The sequence below is a fragment of the Gadus macrocephalus genome, chromosome 15 (assembly GCF_031168955.1).
Source record: "Gadus macrocephalus chromosome 15, ASM3116895v1".
Taxonomy (NCBI): domain Eukaryota; kingdom Metazoa; phylum Chordata; class Actinopteri; order Gadiformes; family Gadidae; genus Gadus; species Gadus macrocephalus.
In genome coordinates this window covers 4,676,677-4,692,312 of record NC_082396.1, presented here as the reverse complement: position 1 = coordinate 4,692,312, position 15,636 = coordinate 4,676,677, and the positions used below count along the sequence as shown (strand labels likewise).

Sequence of the window (15,636 nt, the reverse complement as noted above, 5' to 3'; positions counted from 1 at the left end):
ACGTTTGGCGAATACGGGCACACACACACACACAAAAACAAACACACACACACACATATACCAACGATTTGGTGTATAAGGGCACACACACAGACCCAGACACCCACACGTACAACCACAAACGCATGCAAGTGGGCACAAAGACAGACTATTTGCATGCTGCGTACAGACAGGCATTCAGTCATTCAGACACACATACACACACCTGAACACATATTGTGTTCCCAATTAAAGGAGATGCTGTTGAAACATGTACTTTGCATTCTTCACTCAAGAGGAGAGCACACCACCCATATTTGAGAACATGTTTGCTGGAATTGCAAACACTGGCCTCTGTCTGCTGAAACAGGTCCAACAAAATACTTGATCCCTTCCCAACAGCCGCAGGTAAGGACAATGTGTGCAGCAAACCCCCACATGAGACAGTGTCACGGGTCCGCCCCGCACACAGTCAGGTCATTAAACCAAGTAGCGTAGTCCTGGGTAATGTAAAGAGAGGGCCGGCCATCTCCAACGCAGAGTCCTCCTGGAAGACCAGTGAGGAGGCATTGACCTTTCACAGACAAACCTTTTGCTTTGTGTCTGAGGAAAATGGGCAACATTTCAGCAATGTGGACGTGGACAATGGATTGTCAACAATTTACGTAATGCCCGACGCATCGAGGGCTACTGGTGGCATGAAAAGAAAAGGGTTTACTGTTTTTTATTGCCTGGTGGTGAATAAATAACTAAATAACACCTTGTGAAGGTTGTAAGGTGTGATTGTACCTTTAATATAGCCCTATTAGAAGAGCGTGGGCGAGATGCCTAGTGCATGAAGAATTGGTTTACTCAGTCCTCACAGATGAGACTTCCTTAGTAATGGTGTCTAATTGTTCATATAATTAATTTGTACACAAATTAAAGAATATAAAGAAATTCATCTAATTCAATTTAGTGTAATTAAAACGCTCACTGAAGGACAACTTTATTTTACGTGAGAATTAATTATCATTTTGTCAATGTGTCAATTATTTAGTCAAAGCACTACCCTGTATCACATCACATTACATCAGCACTCCTCAACAATGCAGTCTCAACAGCCGCTAATGCAACTCCAGTCCAGTCATGCTACGTTTTGATCCTTCTTGTCTTGACAACAAGGGCTTCCTGCTGCCTGTTAACTTGACAGCGCAAGGCAGGCAAAGTGTAAAGCACCTGACACGATTAGAAAACGCCAGCAGACAGATTCTTATTTCGATTGCCCATCATATCATCTCGACGTAAGGATACACAGTCGTATAGGATATCAAACGCGGAACACAGGTTAGGATCACTGGGAGGGAGCTCCACCTCTGCAGGAGAGGGACCGAAGGAGGAAGTCACCTTGTCATTGTGCAAGCAAACCGGTTTGGGTGTCTGCAGCAGCACAACACACGGGAGGAGCCCGCCGGATCCGCACTGTTGCGTCGGTGGAGACATGGTCAGAACTTCCACCATGGTGCTGAACGGAAACCTCACGGTGCAGATGAACCAGACTATTCTGCAGAACGGAAAGCAGAGGAAAAACGGGCTTGTCAACGGCGAAAAACGGGTACGTCGCTGGTGTGTGTTTGGAAACTAGGAAAAACAATTGGTGTCACCTTTAACCTTCTTTATCTTTTTTGCGTGTCATCTTGTGAAACTAGGGCCCGTTTGGGGGACCCCGGTTGTAAACTAAGGCAGGGTGGATGGTAGCCTCGTAATGTTTTGCAAATGTTTCATAATTGTATAACTTATATAAGTCAGTCCTTAATGATAATGGGCGGATCCGGCGGGATCTCCATGAAGCGCCTTATTTTGAAACACAAGGGGCGTCTGATCTGGTTTCGGTGATTATTCTCATTGAACTTGATTATAAATTCAAAAAGATCCTAGAAGTTTGTAATCTTCTGTATTACAACTAAATCGGTCTAGGTCAGATGTGTTGAGATTCAATTTCGATTTCACTGTTCAGCACAAAATGTCACAATATAAGCGATATTCTGAATTATACTTTTATAGCATATAATGTATTGTTATTTGTAACCTTTTATATGGTTGCTGATTCCCTATCGATACCTCGTATTGTCATTCAATTGACATTCCTCTCAACGCAGTCAATCACTCTGCAGAGACGCCATGGCATCCGCAGTGTTTTGTCAACAGTACTTGCATGCATGGTGACAACTAACAAATGAGTGTTGACCTCATGTTCCCAGTTAAAATGCATGTCCTTCTCTGACAACATGCACTATTGCTTTGTTAGCTGCATGACGCCTGTATTCTGGTCAGCAATCTGGTACAATAATAATGATATTGACTAGTTTGGTGAAACTACTTTTTTTTTAAGTATGGGAGTGATAGAGTTGTGATCTCCCATTTCAGTATGGCTTTCATTTGTGATTGTTGATGTTCATGTCAGTTGACTTGTTTGCTGTAGGCCTATGCTGCATCTATGTTCATAATTGGTCCGCTTCATCCTCATGTCTTCTGTCCACGAGTTCTCATGTTGTCTCCTATGTTTGTTTTTTTACAGACAAACTTCCCCGCGGCAAAGGGGGTGTCGTGCCGGCAGTACAGCCCCGAGTCCTTCGAGCAGGCCCCCATGTACGTGGCCGTCCTGACGTACCTGGGCTTTGGCATCGTCACTCTGTTCGGCTACTTCAGAGACTTCCTCCGAGCCGTGGGCTTAGAGAAGTGCCATCTCGCCCAGGAGAGGGAGGAACAGAAGGTGGGTTGGGTCCAGCTCAACACAAGCACACACGCTCGCACATACAGACAGACACACAGACACGCACTCACTCCCACACACGCACGCACACACGCACGGCCATCGTGCGTACGCCCTTTTTTGTTTGTTTTTATCCCCCGTTTGTTTGGCTGGGCTGCTTCATTATTCCATTGTGTTTCTGTGCACTTTCATGTTGCCATGGCTGAGACACAAGACCATGGAGAATATCTGCTGAAGGCTTAATTAATTCTCTGTGGATTGCACTTGTCTTCCCCACTCTCACGCTCTGAGCCTCCATGATAAGGCCCCGGCACTGGATAAACTGGACGGATCATTGTACCACAGTTCTCATTAGGAATGGAAGAAGGCTTGAAATAGTTGTGTTTTCTCTCTGTAGGAGATAAGATAACACTTTATCGATCCCCAGGCGTGGAAATTTGGGTGTTTACAGAAGCAGAAAGACAGGCGAGGATAGAGATGCCAAGTATAGTTAAACTGCAAGACCATAAATGTGGAAATACGAAAGACAAGCAACAGACGGATAATAAGGATATAATATAATAATAATAAACGAATGAACAAACAGCTGTACAGGAAGGGCAACATTCGCGTGGGTTTAGGTGTTCAACATTTTGTTCTAGCGGAGGTACAAAAATCACAATATCATCTTCTAGGCTACGAGGAGGGTCGTAAATTGATCCCACCCACCAGCCCTAGGTGGGTAGATTTGAGCAGTCAGCCAATAAAATAACCCAGGGTAGGGCCAGTCAGTTTCTCCTCAGGTAGGTATAAAGACAAAATCGTTAAAGTGGAACCCTGGGTACCGGCATACAACTAGGAGCACTTGAAACTCTGGCTGCCATGTTGGGGGTGCAGTAATGGCGAGGGAAGCACGATGATTGGTGATGACGACAATGCATCTCACAGCGCAACCTGTGGAAAGCATGCTCTCGCTGGGCTGGGAAAAGGTCACACTGTGCGTTAATAAGGAAAAATGATCGAGCTTAAGCCAGGTCTTTCTGGCCTCAAATGCGATGCCCAAAACTCACAAATGAACATTGTTTTTTGGATTGTACTCAATCGGGTGTATTTGCCTTTGGTGGTTTCAGCACTTTACAGATTGTATTCACAGTGGTGGAGCGTAGTGGGCCTACGTTGCCCAAGTCGATCGGGGAGACCGAGAGAATGTATTCTTAAACTCTTCAAGTCATCAACCCCACAACACCCCTCTTATGCACTTGTACACTGTATGTCTTAAGTCCTGGGAGTTAATGTATGTTCTTATTCTATGTTGTACTTCCTGGCACTTAATGTACACACTTATTGTATGTTGTACGTCCTTGCACTTAAGAAAATAGTACGCAGCATTGTGTAGCCTCTTATCCTAGCTATCTTTGTTGTATACGGGGAATGGGTTAACCTAACAATTGAAAGTGCTCGGGACTTGGTTCTATGAACATCCTTACTGTACCAACAGCGACATATTGTTTCTCTTTCTTCAGACAATTGTACTTATTGTAAGTCGCTTTGGATAAGGGTCTGCTAAATGTCCTAAATGTAAATGTAAATCGATAACCCATATGTTCTCGCACCGGATTTCAGGAGTTTGTGCCGATGTATCAGGACTTTGAGAACTTCTACACGCGGAACCTGTACATGAGGGTCAGAGACAACTGGAACCGGCCCATATGCAGTCTGCCAGGGCCTGCCTTCGATCTGATGGAGAGGGTGTCTGACGATTACAACTGGACTTTCAGGTACGGCCACTTCTTAACGCATTACCCTAAAAATCAACATAAAACGATTAAAGTACAAGAAACCAAACGGCAAAAAACACGCCATTCAACAGTTTGTTTACACACATTATATTTGTGTGTCTTAATGGGTTCACACACAATCAGACGTTTATTCCCATTCACTGAACCAGGTGGGTCCGTTGCCCTGCTCTCTCCGCTATCCTCTGGTCTTTGTCCTGGTTTGAGGACAAAGTGGTTCAGTAGGGCGGGAGCTTTGTCATTTATTAACACGGTGTTTACTTCTGTATTTGGTGAGCGCAGGGAACGATCATATTCTCCCTTGAGTTCCATGTGCGGTAAGTTAATGGTGTGGGAGGAGACAGGTGGAAACGGAGGGAGAGGTAGGCAGGCTTTGGCAGGCATCTAGATACGTTATCATTCGCCATTTAACAGACGCTTTCATCCAGCTTGATAAGTACTTTATTCATCCCGAGTGGAATCAAAGGCGTTGCCGCGGATCACATCAAAAATACATGATACAGGTGCAAAAATAAATAAATACAATTCAGCTGACCTGAAAATGAAAACAAAAGCTTTGACAGTGCAAAAAACCTTTAGAAAGTGTTGAATGCGCAATTATACAGATGCAATTATGCAAACGTCCAAAGCGATTTACAGGGATTCCAGTGACTCATCGTCAAGATGTATCAGTATGCATCAGCCCAAAGGCTGGCCAAAAGACGCCTACAGGCAGAAGTTGGCATGCAGCGTGAACCCGATCACCTTTGGTTTGGAGGGTAACACCCAGTACCCGCTACACTAGTTCTGCCAGGAATGAATCATGTAGTAGATGTAACCGTTTATGGTGCTCCCTGCTGTGAGATGTAAATCATAACAAACAATTGTCGGATACAGAATACCAACAGCATACCAACCTATGACAACAGAGAGCACTATACAATCCTCAGATATCTCAAACCATCACACAGGTTTCATTCAATACAGAGCAGGTGTTGGCGAAATTCTTCTCATACCACTTACCTTGGCAGTGAGTGTTTGAGATGGAACGTCTTAAATCGACCGCCTGTCAGTGTACGTGCGTTTGATTGGACAGGGTTAGCAGTCAGCCGACGCATGACGAAATTTACCCGCCAGAACTAGCCACGCCCATAATCCATGATCCTGGGGGACGAAGACACCCGAACTGTCATGGTGAGGGTCTCCCCAGACGTCTGCAGGGGGTGGGGGGGGGGGTGGGGGGGTGCTGCTGGTTGTAAAGTAGGTCATGTGACAGACATGTGACACAGTTACGGAGCATCCCTCCAGGAGCTACTATCAGATCACAGAGGCTCACAGAGGAAATACGAATACAAATGGATACGATAAAGAATATATGCTACGTCTTTCATTGTAATTTGACATTTCAAACCTATTTTTATATCTACTCATTGTAAATCATAGACAAGACAGAATACCCTCCTTTCGTATCAGGATTGGTTGGCCTTTATTTATTAACGTTGCAATACCACCGAAGCGGTAGGCGAGCATACTGAATGGTCGCCCTGCTCTGCTTTATTCTGCACTTTCACAATACAAGGAACGAGCGCCCGGCTAAACGTGAACTTTATTGAGACGCCATTAGGTTTCACTCTCATACAGTACAATACAGACTGGCTCAGAGGTTTTGGGGAAATGTTTTTTGTCTAGTTTTGTCTTAATTTACTCCATAAGGGCCTGTTGGTAATCCGATGAAGCTTTCTTACATGAAGTACTTCTCTGTGAGCTTATAAAAAAAATAAAATCTGCTAAATCACTGATATTTGGGGAAATACTTCCTCATACTTGATATGCGTTAAATAGGACTCGAGGAATGTAGAAAAACAGTTAACATCAATGGGGGGTAAAGAATGATTAATAAAGTTACATTTTTTTTGGCAGGCTTACAGGGAAGACGATAGAGAACGTGATCAACATGGGCTCCTACAATTACCTCGGCTTCGCGGAGAACAACGAGGACTTCCTCAAGACGGTGGCGGACAAGACTCTCCAGTATGGGGTGGGCGTCTGCAGCTCGCGGCAGGAAGTGGGTGAGTCCGGTGAACTGACCAGCCTGCGGATCGAGTTCTGTTCCAAGCTGTTGAAAAACAGGTTCCTGATATATCGTATATTTCTACCATTCTTCGGTCCGTCGGTACCCGGCTTATTAGCTTTTCTCTAGAAAACGGAACGTGTGCGCTTGAATTGTGCGAGGCGTGACACAAGAATACCTCTTACGTCACATTAACGACTACGACGTGCCAAAGAAAAACGTCTCCACCGAGGTGTCTTTTTTTTTTATTTATCATCGTTCGGATGAATCATAATGGGCGAATCTTTAATCTTCCATGGCTCCGTCGTTACATGCATTATTCACTTTGGTTACATTATGTAAAGTTTGGCCGCACGCCTGCCTCATTCCACTCCCGTCCGCCTGGATTACTGTGAAGAAGGTATTTCCGTGAAACATAGCATTAAACATAACATCCTACACATAAAAATAGCGATGTGACCCAAGACATCTTTGGAGTGTGGAATCGATGTCTTGTTGTACACTTTTATTCATTTATTGTTTCTACAATGGCGTTTTCCCTGGGTGGCCTCCTGGGTCTGGGAGTCCCTTAACCGCACCATGATCTCACCTGAAGGTCAGTGGCACGCCAGCAGCCCACTGCTCGCTGCTCAAGGGTAGTCTGTGGAAAAGCTCTCAGCTTTGCATTCACAGGTTAAAACTCACCACTTTGTGTGTGTGTGTGTGTGTGTGTGTGTGTGTGTGTGTGTGTGTGTGTGTGTGTGTGTGTGTGTGTGTGTGTGTGTGTGTGTGTGTGTGTGTGTGTGTGTGTGTGTGTGACGAGGCCACATTGCTGTTCTTTTTAAATATACGAACGGGAAGTATTTAGCTATTCATTGCTTTGAATGAGTAACACAAAGCTGTGTGTGTGTGTGTGTGTGTTGCGTGTCAAGGGGGTGTGATCACATCAGCGAGGCTCACGAGGAGTGAGTCTCTGCAGAGCTTTACACAGAGGCCTTGGAGGCTGACCACAAAGCCTTTTTTTTTCAAGTCATATCTATGTGTGGCAGAGTGCAAGGGTGCAAGCGTACCACACCCGCTCACACACACATCCCCCCACACATCCCAACCACCACACACACACACACACACACACACACACACACACACACACACACACACACACACACACACACACAGATAATATATATATATATATAGATAGATAGATAGATAGATATACATACACACACAGAAAGTACAGCGTATTAATCATTCATTTGGGGTTGATGAATATTGTTCCTTTTCGGTTCCTCTCTTTGCAATCAGTCGGTTGTGGCTTTTACGTTTAACTTGCTCAAAGGTTTAAGGCAGAGAGGGCCCCCTCTCCTATGACACCCTATTAAGCAGGTGTGTTAGCAATCATGAAAGATCCCAGGCTGCATCAGCTGAGTCATCAGCTTCTCGGTTTTACTGGACACCCGGCCATAAAAAATTGCATTGCTTCTTTTTTTTTTCTCGATTGTTTTGTTATGTTTTCTGTGTGGGCAAGTTAACGGCAATTATCATCCATGAAGTGAAAGGTCAGGTCTTACCCCCCCCCCAAACCCCCCCTCCCTCCTCCACCCCCAGAAACATGTCATCACCATCCACTTACTGCTCTGTTCACCGTTTGGGGTCACCTCTGTTCTCCTCTGTGATCACCACGGCAGTGCTTATTGTATTGTATTGGATACAATAAGTATAGAGTGCAGAATATACATGGACAGAAAAGAGAGAGTTCTGGCTCTGTTTTGATTAGCAAAAAACACAAAGCTGTAGTTGGAAACATGGATTCCCCGTGCTGCTTTTTGGGGGAGATTAATCATAAGATGTTTGGAGTTGTTCTTGCATGTCTCTGCTGCCAATGGATTAGCATATAGACGAGGCCTCATAGAGATGGACCCGATGGAGATGGGGCTGGAGTCGATTCTTATCGCTCGTCAGTGACCGCCAATTATATCTCATAACCATACGCTACATATCAACATTGTGTGATCGTATCAGCGGAGCCTTTTTACACGTTTCTCCACAGTGGGTTCTGTCCCTCTGTCCGTCTGTTGCGTCTTTTTGAATGTTTGCTTCGGTGGTGTATTGTGTGTGTGCTAGCTTACGAACCAAAACCATCTTTGCCTTCAGATGCATATCAGATCACCAATATCAAATCGATAACGAACGGAAGCAATGAGCAGCCACAAAGCGAGAGTGACACTTTGGTACCAGGTTGTCAAAGAGCGTGTCTGGCTTTTCCTCTTTCCTACTCTGGGTTTATGTCATCATGCAAATGATTAACTTCTCGCCGTGCATCTGGTGTTAAATTTAGGACATTCAAAAACAAAAACACTCAACCAATGACGAGTCACGGAAGAGTGTTGACACTTTACGGCTCCGAGCCATACCGCCAGCAATAAGCCCATGGCTTTTTCCACCTGATTGCTGTCCAACCTTTCATGCAATCCACAAAAACAGGCCTTGAAGTTTTGCCCCGGGAAATAAGTGACAGAGTAATCAATCCAGATAGCTAATTACAAGAGTGGGATCAGGGGTTGCAATGCAGTGTGATTATTTGCTGGGTTATAGGGGGGGGAACCGGAAGCCGATGAAAGATGGAGGGAAAAAGGAGGTCGAACACGGACTTGACTGGGTGATACCTGGGCGGGCCGGGCCGTGATCACCGGAGCAGCAGCAGCAGCAGCAGCAGCAGCAGCAGCAGCAGCCGCCGCCACACAGTATGGGGTTAGCATATCAATAAAGTGGGCCAGGCACTGCTAACGCACTGCTGAGGAAAGTGCTCTATCTAGGGGGGCCGAATGCCAATGCAGACTGATTAGAAAGGCTGTGCCGGCCGGCCGGGGCCACGGTGCTCTTGAGTGGTTCGGGAAATGTATGAATCGATTAGGGGCCTGGCGTGAAGCCTGATGGAATGCACCCGAATTTGGGGAACACCGTAAAGGGGGGGGGGAGAGTTTGGGTGTGTTTAGCTTTGATACACAAGTGCTCAATACCCGATGGCCCCTCACTCACCACCAGAGACCCCGACTCCGCAGGGGGGGAGGGGGGGGTGTTAGAGCCAGCCCCGTCTGCAGGCGGTTGTGTGTTCCTGTTTTTAAAGCCAACAGAGTGGGTCGTTACGGAGGGAAACCCCACACGGTTTAATGATCGGGGGTGATTCAGTTGGCCTGGAGGTGTAACAGGAGGTGATTGGAGCGATGGCTGATTCCCAAACCGTTTATGAAATGCTCAAGGCTACATTAATGGTGAAATGTAAATACACACCGTCATATCTACTTTGACCTTTTAGGGAACTGGTTCTTCTTCATAACTTATCAGAAGTGGATGTGAAAGGAGAAACGGCTTCAATGGGAGGTCCCCATTTCCAACCGATAGACCAAAGCGACGCACAGAAGTCATGCTTGGAGGGCTTGGTAATTTACCAGTGCCTGAAGGAGATGGATATTAAAAAATAACATCCGAGCCATGGCCCGTTTGTTTACCCCTTGGCGCCTCACACCACAATTAAATTCTTTATCACCGTCATCGGACTATGACAGGTTTAAGAGCGCCCTAAGCGCTCTTTTTTGAAAATAATCACTGATTAGTTATAAAAAAAAAAGGCACTGTTTTTTTTGACAAATATTAGTATTTGCATCTGTGCCTGCTTGAGTCGCAAATACTTTCGATGAGACCACTTCCCCATCACACAGGATCTGATGTATCAGCCTGAAATAAGAGCTTTACTAATAGATCTCCTTTTACTGCTGAAATAAAAGATAACCTAAACGACCATTATAGATTATCGATTGGCTCCACAGTCTTTTAAGATTCAACCCTTTTGAGTCTCGGGCCTTTCTCTTCAGTACTTTGAAACAGATCGACTGACCGACAGATCCCCAGGTACAGCAGCGTTGCTCTCCCGCCGTTGGGCCCCACTGACCCCCTCATGTCCCCCCCCTCTCAGGGAACCTCAGCAGCCACGAAGAGCTGGAGCGCCTGGTGGCCGACTTCCTGGGCGTTGAGTCTGCCATGACCTTCGGCATGGGCTTCGCCACCAACTCCATGAACATCCCGGCGCTCGTTAGCAAGGTACGCAGCGTCCGTAACACTGTTTATAACACCGAGGGGTGTGTGTGTGTTTAGCCGCACTTTCACTTTCTCACACACACACACAAACACACACACACACACACACACACCGAACAAACCCGCCTTCTGCCCCCTTCCCGTCGTGTCCGTCACGCGTGTGACGCATCACGGACGCCACGAAACGGACCAATGCCAGATGTCCGTCCGGTGACAGCTCCCTGTCCGAGCTCGTTAATTACAACGATAATTAATCATTACAGGGCCCAGGACCAGGAAGCCCTTGAGGCTTCCCAGCAGGGGGGGGGGGGGGGGGGGTTGGTGGTGGGGGGTGAGGGTGAGGGTGAGGGTGGGGGTGGCGGGGTCGGGGGGGATTGTAGATGCAGGCATTGTCAAAGACGTCACTGCGGGGTATGATTAAGCAGACCTCGCCCGCGAGGCACGGTGGCTCAGCCACAACACGACGGGGTTACCACGGGCAACACACACACACACACACACACACACACACACACACACACACACACACACACACACACACACACACACACACACACACACACACACACACACACAAAGACACAGACACAGACACAGACACAGACACACACACACACACACACACACACACACACACACACACAAAGACACAGACACAGACACACACACACACCCCGACGGACGGCTGCCACTGATTAGACTGGATGGGAGGGGAGGGGGGGGTCCTAAGGGGGCTGATAGAGCATCATGCCCCCTCTCCCCGACTCCCGATAGTTATCTGGTGGATGACTGGTTGTGAGGAAACGCTGTCACTTCCAGTTTATAGATGACAGACGGAGCGGCTGGTAGAGGCCTGAGCCGTCTCCCACCGGCCTCTGAGGAGCAAGAGTGAGAGGCGGAGTGTGGGCTAATGGGAGGAGCCATGGCTAGTGGGAGGAGCCAGGGCTAATGGGAGGAGCCATGGCTCCTGGGTGGGGCCAGGACGTCACCTGGCCGGCCTCTGAGGAGCAGAGTGAGAGGGCCGCTGCGAGGAGCCAAGGCTAATGGGAGGAGCCAGGGCTAATGGGAGGAGCCAGGGCTAATGGGAGGAGCCAGGGCTAATGGGAGGCGGGGCCAGGACCTCACCTGTTGCGACCGCGGGACCAACCGAGAGCCGATCAGCCAATGACACGCCGCGAGCCGCGGCTCCCAGACACGTGCACGCCGCCCTCGCACTTTAACACATCCACGGCTGTCAGAGTAACGACGTCGGCTGTCGACTTTCCGCCGTGTCAAATCGTTTAAACGCTTTTACTTTTTTGTTTTGTTTTTGCACCTTTTTTTTTTTTTTTACCGCCATTTATTTCCTCTGCAGGCGTTTTTCGGTTACGGGATAAAAAGGTGGGTTCAAAGGGATGTGAGCCTGGTGTCAGGTAATTGGTTTGTTAGATGCTGCGTCGCGCTGCGCCGTGTCGCATGACTGGCGCGCCGAGAGAGAACCCGGAGGAGGACACTCTGAGGACTACAGAGACGAACGCTCAAAGGCTCCCCCCCCCCCCCCCCCCCCCCACCCCCTTTCCGCCCGCCATGGGAGCGCGAGGGGAAAACAAAAAACAGCCCACAAAATGAACATTTGCCTCTTTTGTATGTTCAGGCAAACGTTCGTTTTTGGGTCTCCCGACTATAGTAGGGTTTGATTTCTAATGTGCTTCAGGCCCCCGCTCCGAAACAAGCGCTCCCCTGCCACTGGCCGTACCAAACCAAATAGCGTTGGAACCGCCCTTGTCTATAAAGGTTTGAATTGAACGGAGGCGAGTTATTGTTCATATACTCGCTTTATTTATAATGGAAGCCATCGCTTTACAAAAAGAAACCTGTTATATAGTGTGCGTTTAAGGAAACTAATTATGCTGGAAGACCGTTTAGAAGTCTATTAAAATGATGTACTTCGTAATTATACATCATTTCACATCACACATTCTCCGTTATTGATGGAGACACACACACTGAAACACACACACACACACCGAAACACACACACACACACACACACACACACACACACACACACACACACACACACACACACACACACACACACACACCGAAACCCACACACACACACACTGAAACACACACACACACACGTCTTGCTGCGCGGAGCGCTGTCCATAAAGAGGCGCCTTGGCTCTCTGAATGTAATACTTGAAAGGCGCTAGGGCACCTTAGCATTATCTGTGTGTGTTGTGTGCCGGCTCCGCAGGGCTGTTTGATACTCAGCGACGAGCTGAACCACACCTCCCTCATCCTGGGGGCCCGTCTGTCGGGAGCCACCATCCGGGTGTTCAAGCACAACAGTAAGTACGCCGTCTTTCTGGTTGACTTGTTTGTTCGGTTTCGGAGGGGGGGGCGTCTGCGTCTGCGCGTGTTTACGTTTTCACCCACGGCACTGGCTCCGTTGGTGCTGGGACGACGCCAGGTATGTCGCCGCGCCGTTCCTCACAGAAGGCCACAGAGCTGGGGAGACCACTTAAGCATAAGTGAGGATTTCGATTTTTTTTTTTCACTTAAACAGTCAAAATAGGCTTTGTTCTCACTGCGAGGAGGTGGGGGGGGGGGGGGGAAGGGAAGGTGTTCCTCTTCTTCCTCCTCCTCGTCCACCTGCAGCAGCAGCATGTAGGGGCTGACAGGTACAGGCCGAATCGGTTTGGGGTGAGCTGTCCCCCCCCCCCCCCCCCCCCTCCCCCCCGCACCCCTCATGGGCCACACCCGGCCGAGAGAAACCAGCCCTCCTCCCCTAACCTGCCCCAGCTAGCCGAACACACTCTTCTGCTGGGTTCGGTCGACACTACTGTGTGCCCTCCACCACGTCTCCGTCTCTCTTATCACCCCTAAAAGGCCCTCTCTGTAGCCGAAAAAATGATGTTCCTTCATCCAAACCATGCCAGTACAACGTTTATCGCCGGAAGGGTTATTTCCCCTTTTTTCCATCGAAGTGGGGTTTCCCTCTCCCTGGTGGGTGGTTTTGAAATGGAGGGCTCGAGGCTACAGTTCTGACACCTGCGTTTGACACCCGTTGGAATCCGTCAGCAGCGGGCAGACTGGTTGGGCTCGTCCTTTAGAGAAGAATGCCTCGCAGAGAAGAGGAGATAATCAATCCTAGTACAAATAAACAGGCTGAACCCCCCCCCCCCCTCTGGGGCCCGTATGGTGTGTCAATCCAACACATACGTCTGCTATGCTACGAAACCTGATGGAGTCTCGGTTGCCCTCTGCCCTCTCCTCCTCTGTGTGCCGTGTACAGACACAGAAGATGTTTTTGTTTTTTTAACACATGAAACCAGAATGTTTTGTGTATCTGGATACACATCTAGTTATCCGCATGCACACTATAATTTAGATATTTCGATATACCGGCGGCAATCACAATTATATGGTGTGATGTGTATAATTTGATGTGGCCTTTTCAATTAACCTCTGTTGAAAACACGATAACAATATCCATTTGACAGAATACACAGAGATAATTGGAATGGTGATTTATATTTCACAAGCACAGGCTTTGCATACCTCACATATATGACATGCCTTCCAACACAAAGACATGCCTTCTGTTTTGCGTGGACGTTGATTGCTCCCGGTGATCGACAGCTGTTCAACACTGCCATCTGCTGGTCGCAAAACCCCTACATCGAATGTCAACGTTAGATAACAGTAGTTCATCTCAATAGCTGTGCCGTAATGAGTTAATTTACTAACCTTATTGTTGATTTCATACTCCCATCACCGGCTGTGATTTGGGGACAATTTGTCAGCTGAAAGTCTGCAGGTTTTGAATTTAAGAATAAGGCAAAGCTATATCCTGTGTGCTCGTTTGTTAAAGGTGTTCCCAGCAGACACAGTAGGGACTTGTTTACTTAGTTAGCCCAATAAATCGAATGCTAGTCTTTGTTTACCTTTTAATGTTTGCTTTTACTTTATGTTTTCCGATAAGAGAAGTTTGCAGATATCAGACATATGATGTCTTTGGGGTTTTGTATGCCAATAAGTGTGTGTGTGTGTGTGTGTGTGTGTGTGTGTGTGTGTGTGTGTGTGTGTGTGTGTGTGTGTGTGTGTGTGTGTGTGTGTGTGTGTGTGTGTGTGTGTGTGTGTGTGTGTGTGTGTCAGACATGCACAGTCTAGAGAAGATGCTGAGGGATGCGGTGTGCTCGGGACAGCCTCGGACCCATCGGCCCTGGAGGAAGATCCTCATCATGGTGGAGGGCATCTACAGGTCAGCCGCAGCGACCTACACGTGCACACACTCACACACACATACATTCAAACATCCACACTCACGTGCACACACACACGTGCACATTCACACATGCGTATACTCAAACACACGTGCATACTCGTGTGTGAACACACGCGCACACTAACACTTGCACACACTAAAGCACACACACACACACACACACACACACACACACACACACACACACACACACACACACACACACACACACCCTATCCCACACACATGCACAAAGCCACATGTGTTTGAGTCCCTTCTACAACAATAATAAGGTACTATTAGTTCTTAACTCTAAATAGAAAACGGTTGTTCACAATTAGAGCAAGGGAATATCAGATAGATGGTGCGGAAATTGAGTACACTGTAAATCCCCCCCCAAAAATCCCTATGTGTGCGTGGTGGCATTTAGGTTCTCTCCTGATGAGTTAAAAGGTCATCCGAGCGCATGCGGGGCCGAGAGACCACCTTCGGAGATGTTTCATTGGATGACGAAACGCCTCGCCACATGATTCTTCCCTGTGTTGCAACAAAAGTTAGACCGTTTTCAGCTTTTTTTTTTTTTCATGGACTCTGAGCAGTCCAACACTTTGAAACAAAACACAAAGCTAGCGCGGCATCCAGCGTCCGCCTGAAGCGAGCCTCCTGGGCCTCTTATTTAGCGAGATCTGCCAGCAGTCTCATTAATCTCAGAGGCCTTTTCAGGTGGAGCGCTTCATTTGTAACCTGA

At 47.6% G+C, this 15,636-nt stretch overlaps 1 protein-coding gene across 2 annotated transcripts in view; it reads left to right on the top strand.

The window, feature by feature from the left end:
- The first annotated feature begins 1,110 nt into the window (after window positions 1-1,110).
- Window positions 1,111-15,636, top strand: part of sptlc3 (serine palmitoyltransferase, long chain base subunit 3) — a 290,563-nt gene continuing 276,037 nt past the window's right edge. The window contains exons 1-7 of one of the 2 annotated variants that reach the window (XM_060073352.1): window positions 1,111-1,573; window positions 2,537-2,731; window positions 4,334-4,488; window positions 6,406-6,554; window positions 10,512-10,636; window positions 12,876-12,969; window positions 14,780-14,885. In XM_060073352.1, coding sequence (XP_059929335.1) covers window positions 1,460-1,573; window positions 2,537-2,731; window positions 4,334-4,488; window positions 6,406-6,554; window positions 10,512-10,636; window positions 12,876-12,969; window positions 14,780-14,885 — 938 coding nt within the window. In that variant the 5' untranslated portion in view covers window positions 1,111-1,459. The remainder of the gene's footprint in view (window positions 1,574-2,536; window positions 2,732-4,333; window positions 4,489-6,405; window positions 6,555-10,511; window positions 10,637-12,875; window positions 12,970-14,779; window positions 14,886-15,636) is intronic. The other variant, XM_060073353.1, reaches the window with a different exon arrangement.